The sequence below is a fragment of the Notothenia coriiceps genome, unplaced genomic scaffold (assembly GCF_000735185.1).
Source record: "Notothenia coriiceps isolate Sejong01 unplaced genomic scaffold, NC01 NC01_scaffold00031385, whole genome shotgun sequence".
In the NCBI taxonomy this organism is placed as follows: domain Eukaryota; kingdom Metazoa; phylum Chordata; class Actinopteri; order Perciformes; family Nototheniidae; genus Notothenia; species Notothenia coriiceps.
Genome location: NW_011364086.1, coordinates 8,619 through 17,774, shown reverse-complemented (window position 1 = coordinate 17,774; position 9,156 = coordinate 8,619). Strand labels below are relative to the sequence as shown.

Genomic DNA, 9,156 nt, shown 5'->3' with positions numbered 1-9,156 from the left:
AACGTGTCACGTGTTCTGAATTGACCAATCAGAATCGAGTATTCAACTAAGCCATGTAATAACTGTGGCTACCATGTCTGTATTAACAGAACACAGAATAAAGCGTAGTCAACCTGCATTGCTAACAGTGGCTAACCCCAGGTGATGCTAAAGCTGTAAACGAGGTGAAGGTTTCATCTTGGAGGTGACGTCACTGCTCACCTGGCAGGTGTTGAAGTTGAAGAGCACGACGTCCCCCCCCGCTGTGGCTAAACAGGCTGACTCCAGTTCAGCCAGATCCTGCAGCCCGACCACCCCCCCACTGCCATCCTCTGGGAGGAAACCAGTCAGACCAGTGAGAGACGCCTCAGAGACCACCTGCAGAACAACAGGGGGAACAATATAATATTCCATTCCTCACATACTCATATCAAATATCCTGCTTTATATTTTGTCACCGTACATTTATTTCTAGTCTTTTAATTGTTATTGCACAGTGCCTTGTCTTTTCATGCTGCTGCAACACAAACATTTCTCCACTTGGGATCAATAAAGGACTTCTTATCGTATTATTTAAGACAGCTTAATGTTACCCAACCGCCCCCTCTCACCTGCCCGGTGCGCGGGTCGTACTCTGAGATGCAGAACTGAGACGCCACCAGCAGAGACCCGGTGTCAGAGCGAACAGATAAACACAGCGGGGAGCCGAGGATCTGCAGCTCTGAGCTCTGGAGACTCTTCAGAAGCTTCAGGTTCCTCATTTCACCTCAGGACTCTGGAACACACGGAGAAAACAACCAGAGAGAGAGAGGACATTAAAGAGGTTCTTCTTCTTGTTTCTGGGGGCCATTTGTTAAAACGTTGTTGTTGTTTCTTTTGATGTGAAATATTATTTATTTAAATTTATTTTGTTTAGTTAATTTACCTTTAATTTTTTTTTAAAAGAACCGATAAGAATACAGTTAAAGGACCGGATCGATAAGCGGTATCGATAAAAGTAGTAGTACCGTTAAAACCTTAACGATACCCATCCCTAGTTTGATGCCTTTAAAAACCTCCATTGGACTCCTTTGTTTACTTCTAGTGACATCACTACGCAACACTCCTATTGGCTCGCGCTCCAACACATTGTACATGATACGGCTAAGGGGCGGGACATCTCTAAGCTGTTGACCAATCACAACGGAGCCGGCCAGCAAACCAATCAGAGCAGACTGGGCTCTGGTTTCAGACAAAGGGTGAAAAGAGGCAGACTTATGATTTACATATGAAAGGTGTGTCTGCTTTACAAGGCCTCTAGTATCAGAAGATGCATGTTTTTTTTTAATTGTTGCCAACTGAGTCAAAACACTTTTCCTTTATCCATTGAATCAATGATTTACTAATTAGGCTGTTGCATGGCAGGCAGGATTAGCCACATCGATATTTAACCACCTTATATCAAACAGCTCTTACTGAATCAACCCAGCAAAAACTGTAAGGTTAACTCACCAAGAAAACACAGCTTGAAGTAAATAATTATTATTATTATTATAAAAGGTAGCATGTTTAACTGTGCTGGTTAGCAAGTCTCCTTAGCATTATATCTTTTTAAAGTCATCGATATGAAACCACCTTATATCAGACAGGTGACAATGAGAGTAGACATTCAAAGTACTTTGCTAGTTAAGCTAGTTAGCATTTTAGGGGGATACAAATTTCTCTAAACAGAAAAAATACAGTTTGTCTGACAATGGAACTGTAGCTATTTAGCTTTAATGCAAAAGGAGACACATGCTGTTTATCTGCAGTTATTTAATTAACCAAAGTGACGAATCATTGCTCTTTAAAAGCCATCAATATGAAACCACCTTATATAGGACAGGTGACAGTAATAGTGTTACATTAAATGTACTTTGATCGTAAAGTGAGTTAGCATTTCAGGGAAACAAACAGTGTGTCCGACAATGGAACTTTATGGGCTAGCCTTAGCTTTAAACCAAAAAGGAGCCACATGTTATTAAACGAACCAAAGCAACAAATAACACGTAAAGAAACCAGAATAAAAGGTGAAACTCACCAATAAAACAGCGGTAAAGAAGTGTTTAAATCTCCAGCATCAACAACATCATGCATGTGGATCTCAGCCTCTCTGACCCTTCAACTGCGACGTCACGCTGAGGGAGGGGCGGTGGCGCCCCCTGGTGGTGAGGAGGAGACATTGCATCACTCTCTGTTGAAGTCAATGGGGCAAATTATTTTGACATTTATATCCTCTAATAATCTGATTTACAACAACATTAAGGGTGAAACATAGGATAGGGCAGATATGAACTCACAAAAAGATAATAATAATGTTAAAAATAAATGTAACTGTTTATTTCAACGACAGTTATTNTAAAGAAGTGTTTAAATCTCCAGCATCAACAACATCATGCATGTGGATCTCAGCCTCTCTGACCCTTCAACTGCGACGTCACGCTGAGGGAGGGGCGGTGGCGCCCCCTGGTGGTGAGGAGGAGACATTAACATTTATATCCTCTAATCTGATTTACAACAGCATTAAGGGTGAAACACAGGATAGGGCAGATCTGAACTCACAAAAAGATAATAATAATGTTACAAATAAATGTAACTGTTTATTTCAACGACAGTTATTGTTAAATGATTACGACTTTTACTCTGAAAGAAAAAGCTTTTATTTTATAAAGCAGTGACCAGACGTTGTTTCCCTCATTATCGCGAGTTTGACAGGCTGCTGACATGACAACAGGTGAACGAGAGTTCAATGACAGAGACACGCTGAGAGCACAGCACGGGATTTCATCACAGGACGAGACTGAAAGGTAAACGCTTCATTATTTATTCAACATTTATCCTTTTCTCCTGTCTTTATCCCAACAAAAATACCTCGGTATTCCCCACATGAGCGGCTTTTTAAGACGTCTCGCGTTGCGGCAGTTCTCCAACGAGATTTGGTTTAAAGTCTTCACCTGACAACAGAGAGATGCGGATAAAAGCGACGAAAATGCTTTAATTATTCACAAAAAGACGAGTATTGTCTTGATTGGTTTCCGAAACAAATGCTGTTGTCATTACTCATTTATATTAAACCTTTACTGGCCTGACCATCATTTGTATTTTGTATTCAGCAGCATGTGGGTTCTTGGCTCAGAGTGCAGTGTGCAAACAAAACAAACCACAACATGTAGCCATCAGACTAACCACAGAAAGGTAGAGTTGTGATTGCACTTGAATATATTCCTCCAGGCTATCATCACACACCTACAATAAAGTAAATCCTCCTCAGCTGTTCGTCACTCAGCAGGAAGAGAGTAATAAACATTAATTTAAGGACGTTGAAATATTTCCAAGAAGAGCCGCAGTGATCAATGAGTCAATCTGTATCCGTCATATTGATATCAAACTTGTAAAGTAATTTGATTTAGAGCATTTTGCATCCCTGAATGTGGACTATTATTTCCCTCAGACAGCTGATAAGACATATACTACTACTACCATTACCACTACCACTACTACTACTACTACTACCAAATAATAACAAAACATGCTCAGCTAGGTGGAAGAGGAGTTGAAGGAAAGAGTGAAAAGGTGAGTTTTTTAGGGCTTTTTGAATGACATGTGAGTGTTGGCAGATTAGTTGAATACTCCGTTCTGATTGGTCGATTGGAAAATCCCACAGCTCTACTATTTTTGCCGAAGCAATGCGATCATTTTAAAATCAATAAAATGTGTTTTTATTGATATTCTAGAGTCACATCGTTGGTTTGTTTAGTATGTAGTCATTTAAAAAGCAGGATAATGACTGCGCATATCCCTGAATGTGGACTATTATTTCCCCAGACAGCTGAAAGACATGTTTTATAATGACTAATAATAATAATAATACATGTTGCTTATATAGCGCTTTTCCTGGTGCTCAAAGCGCTTTACAAGCAGGTAAAGAGAAATAAGAAAAACAGTAAAAAGTGCTAAGCTAGGTGGAATAAGGGCGAGGGGTAACATGTTCTTGTAAGTGTTGTGAGTAACGTTGTTGTTTTATTCTCTCTGTAGTCATGTATGTAAAAATCAGCATAATGACTGCATGGTCCCTTACTTAGTCTCCTTTTAGCACAAAGCCAAGCTGTGTGTTCATGTGAAGAAACACCCTGCAATCATGGTTCTGCATTTAGCTTTCACTGACTCATCTTTCCTTGCTTGAAGCACCTTCCCTTACAGCCATGGCTTCCTTCTCTAACACAAGAAACACCACAGGAAGACGTTTCCCTGCAAGTCACAGCAGAGAGGAGACACACGTGTCACTTTCTGCTTCAAGTGCTCGTGTTGCCGGGAAACCACACGTCATTCTTCTATAGCCATTACATTGTGCAATCTAGATTTACTTTGTGAGACTTAGAGAGGATTCTTTTGGTTTGCACCTTCAGTCAGCTGATAGCTGCATCCCGTCCTGCAGCATTCCTCTCACATACCGATGAGATGAAGATTATCCTCCCTCATGCCTCCCTCATTCCTCCCTCTCTCCGACCTCTCTCCTCTCTATGAATCCCGTCATTGTCTCTGAGCTGCTGCTAACGTCTAAATCTGATTAAACAGGCATTCACTGAGACGCCTACTGAGACGCCTACTGAGTCGAACATTGGAAAAGATTCAAGGCTTTTATTGTCATGCATAGCTACAGTGTAGATATGACAATGACAATCTGAGGTCAGGCTCCTCCAGCAGAGCAACCATAACACAGATTAAACGGTGAAAGTAAATAGAATATAATAGAAATAGTGCAGAATAGTCTATATACAAGTCATTTGAATATTGATATATATATGAGTTGTAAACAGATGAATGTTATGGATGTCCTTTCAAAGGTTCAGGTGTTCAACAGTCTGATGGCCTTTTCAATCAATGTGTTTGTTTTGTCTTTGAAACAATATTTATTCAATAGGTTTTCCACAGGAAGTCCATTCTGCTATCTGAATGTAGGAGACAGAGTTATTAAAGGAGTTATGAGGACTTCCTGTTTCTCTGTCAGTATTACATCTCCACCCTGTTCCTCTTGATGAACTAAACCACAGAAGCAGAGAGAGGTGGTCTGAGGGTTCGTCTGATATCCAGTCTGACGTCTCTCAACACTAGGATGTTTTCTATATTAACAGATGGACATGTTGACTCAATTTCAGCTTTAAAGGTTTTCCTGCTGATGATCAGGTGTGTAAGAGGATTTAGAGCCTTCACTGGGACTTCTTCAAATTATAAAAAGGAAATGAAATTCTGAAAAAAATACACATTTTGAAAAAATAGTCAAACTCTGAGAAAAAAGTCAAAATTATGACAGAATGTGAAATTCTGAGAAAAAAATCAAATAAAAAATCAAAAAATCAAAAAAAAAAGTAAAATTTTGAAAGGACAGTCAGAATTCTGAAATAAAATAAAAATCCAACAAAAAAGTCAAAATCCGAATAAAAGTCAAATTCTAAGAAAGATGTCAAATTATTAAAGAAAGTCAAAGTCTAAGAAAAAAAATCCAAATGTGAAAAAGGGAAATTTTGAAAAAAAAAGTCAAATTATGAAAAAGACACATTTTTGACAAAAGTCCAATTCTGAAAAAAACGTCAAATTCTAAGAAAAAAAAAAAATCAGAGAAAAAATTTAAATTGAGAGAATAAGTCACATTCTAAGAAAAAAGTGACATTTTGAAACAAAGTGAAAATCTAAGAAAAAAGTTAAATCCTATGCATGTATTGGTACTTTTTCTGAAGTGAAGCAATACCTCTTCCCCCTCTGACTCTCACACTTTAACACTGAATGATTAGGCTGCCTATTCTTCTCCCACTCTTTCACATCGTGTTAACTGGTAGCTGCAAATAAACAGCCGTAAATCTTTGTATTTCCGGCTGAATTGACCCCAAAGTAACGAGCTGTAAATCTCCCTTTTGTTTCCCCCCAGCAGAACATCCAGAGGAGGATGGGGCGTCCCGCGGAGCTTTTGTTTCCTGTGAGAGGAAAACTTCAATCACTCCAACGCTGCGTCCTGATTGGTCCACACAGCTTTTCATGAAAAACCCCTTCAGGTGTCGTCCCATTGGTCCTTCATTCCACTTGTGAAGAACTGTCGGCCAATCAGCTTCCGCCTGGGTGAGCGCCACTTCCTCTTCCCACCAGCTGCTGCAGTCAATCAGCTTATTCAGCACCAGGACTGTGTGTGTGTGTGTGTGTGTGTGTGTGTGTGTGTGTGTGTGTGTGTGTGTGTGTGTGTGTGTGTGTGTGTGTGTGTGTGTGTGTGTGTGTGTGTGTGTGTGTGTGTGATCTTGATATGTGGTGGATGGTACGAGTTCACTTCCCAGGGATGAACCTTTTCAATCAGGAATGTTATCAGACTGAATTCTGGGAATTGTTATGTCATCTCGTACATTTTCCTTTGCATCTAATCTTCACGGCCGACTGTAGCCTATGTTCTCCACTCTTTAATTCTACTTTGAGGTGTTGAAATTCTAGTATTGTTTACTTCTACTCTTTCATTTCTACCATCATGCATTGGGTTGTTTTGTTGTTTTTTATGCTGCAACGCAAACATGTCCCAAATTAGGATGAATAAAGTCCCTCTCATCCGGTTGAGTTTTCCATCTGGGTGTGTGTGTGTTTGTGTGTGTGTGTGTGTTGTGTGGTGGTGTGTTGTTGTGTTGGGATCCCAGCTCTGCTGCACGCTGTGTTTTTGGTCTAGAAGCTTTTTGGTTCGGATGTGCACTGTTGGGTATTTTGGCATAATTGCTGTGCTCTGGGTTTGGGCGTGACGGTAACGGGATATCAGGTGTTGTTTATTTCTGAGATCTTTCAAGGTTTGACTCGTCTGGTTGTCTATCACTTCGGCCCTCTGTTGCATCGAAGCGAAAACCCCTGTGTTAGGCGAGATGTCAAACTGGAGCAAGGTATTGCCCGTCTGACTGGCGGTGGGAGCAAGGCCGAAAGTTTAGTCAGGCTCGTTTGATGTCACCCGTTGGTACTCTCTCAAACTGACTGCTCTAAGCTTTGAGCATGTATGGAAAAGTGTGGCGTGCATGTGTGACTGGACTGTGTGTGTGTGTGCTTGTGTGGTGCTGTGTGTGCTTGTAGGTGTGACTGTGTGTGATGTGCTGTTGTGTTGACTGTCGGTTTGCGTGTAGAACGTTGATTGGATCATTGGTGATATTTAGTGTTAGTTGTGTTAAAGAGTAGTTTTTAGATGCGAGCGATTCGTTATCTGGGATGTTCTCCCTCTTTTCTCTTACCTAACTGTTATTTTGGAACGCATCAAGTTGGTGCACTCCTTTAACCTGACTTGACCCCGGACCTTTTAAAAGCTTTGGTCCCCAAACCTGGTGTGTGTGTGTGTGTGTGTTGTTGTGTTGTGTGTGGTGTGTGTGTGTGTGACCCTGTGTGTGTGTAGTGTTGTGTGCTGTGGTGTGTCGCTTGTGTTGTGTGTGTGTGTGTGTGTGTGATGTGTGCCTGTCGTGTGTAGGTGTGATGTGTGTGTGTGTGTTGTGTGTGTGTGTGCCTTGTCGCTGAGTGTTTCTTATCATGATCGTTCGCTTATACTTACGTAAAAACGATCTAGGCGGTGAATCACCGTCCTCCTGCTGATTTTACTTTTTCTTATACACGTGTCTTAGCTGCTCGTGTCCAGGGTGTTTTGTTATGTTCTTTTCCTTCTTCCTTATGGATAAATCCCTAAAAGGGGAATCCAGGATTGTGGGCTGAATCCGTATTCTGCTTAAAATATATCCACTAGTGGTTACCGTCTATCAGCTGATATGACACCCCACCCCCACACCCCACTACACACCACACCACCACACACACAACCACCAGCCCCACCCATCCACCCCCACCCCAACACTCCCCAACACCAACACACCCCTAACCCACACAACTTCCTCATTTTGTCACATCAGTACTTCTATTTTATCTTATAACACACCTCGAACATGTCGCCCCTCACACTCCTTCCTTGCTGTGTGTGTGAATTCCGGGTGACTGATAAAGACGTTGAGTCACGTCTGTGCCGACGTGGGTTGTGTGTGATTTGTATGGCGTGGAGGGGTTCTTCTCGCGGCTGCCTTTCGTGGTGCTTCTGATCAGATGAATTGGGATGTTATGTCTCTCGGGGTTTCCATTTTCCTTGCATCTTTTAGGACTGTGCCTTGTTTTCTTTATTCTCTTTGGGTGTTGAATTCTGTCTTGTTCTCTTTACTTTCTTTTCTCTGCATGTTGTTTTTATGCTGCACTGGTCCCATCAGGATTATAAAAGTCCCTCTATCGTTGAGTTTTCCCATTGTCCCTATAACTTGACCCCGTGCAGCCTGGTTGCTTTATATCAGTTAAATGGAACCCTTATTTCTTGGGATGGCTGGGCTTTCAACGCTTCCCTGTGTCAATAAAAAGTAGCGGGTTTTTTCTCCAATGTGTTTCCTTACCTGTGATAGTTGGTTTTTGTAAACAATGGCCGTTTACTTATCTTCCCTTTTTATGCGGTTTAATTCTTTTTGAATGTTTACTTGTTTGTTTACTTTTCTACTGGCGGGTCTTTTTCTTTTATGTGCAGTGTGTGTTGGGTTTGTGTTGTTTTTATGTTCGCTCTCGCGGCCATTTCGCAATTGATCCTAACTCGCTTTCTCTTTCCGGCTATTATTTTTCCCCTTTGGAACCGTGCGCAGCGCTGCCGGTGGGTTGTTTCAACTGAGGGAATCGTAATCGAGCTACTTTAATCTTCTGGGCAGATGGATGTGGTGCAAACTGTTTCGATGTAGAAGGGTTCATTGTTATCCATGCCGTTTCCTTTTAACGTCTCCATTTCGCAAATACTTTGTATTGTCTTTTAGCAGAATCCTGTGTTCCGGTGCCCTGCTCTGCGTGTCGTCGGTGATGTCCCGTGTCCGGTGTGTCCCGGTGTCCGGTATATCCCGTGTGCCTGTGTGTCCCCCACCGTGCACCCAAAAGAGCAACGACCTCAACCGTTGTCGTGTCCTCTGTGATATCCGGCCAAGATCAACACAAGTCCAGGTTTTTTCGGACTCGTCAGTTAGGTAAACCTCTCTTTTCTTCCGTACGCCTCTCTAACGGGGAAGACGGACGCGTTTGTTTTGCTAGAACGTTATGCGTTATAATGCCTGGCGGCAGTTTTACTCCGGGCAATCAGCCCGTGTGTCA

At 41.7% G+C, this 9,156-nt stretch overlaps 1 protein-coding gene across 1 annotated transcript in view; it reads right to left on the bottom strand.

Moving 5' to 3' along the window:
- LOC104959922 (elongator complex protein 1-like) overlaps positions 1-2,154 on the bottom strand; it is a 4,906-nt gene extending 2,752 nt beyond the window's left edge. Inside the window, exons 1-3 of the mRNA XM_010787832.1 lie at positions 2,039-2,154; positions 591-754; positions 202-357 (exon numbers count right to left, since the gene is read on the bottom strand). Coding sequence (XP_010786134.1) covers positions 202-357; positions 591-740 — 306 coding nt within the window. The 5' untranslated portion in view covers positions 741-754; positions 2,039-2,154. The remainder of the gene's footprint in view (positions 1-201; positions 358-590; positions 755-2,038) is intronic.
- Positions 2,155-9,156: the final 7,002 nt, after the last annotated feature.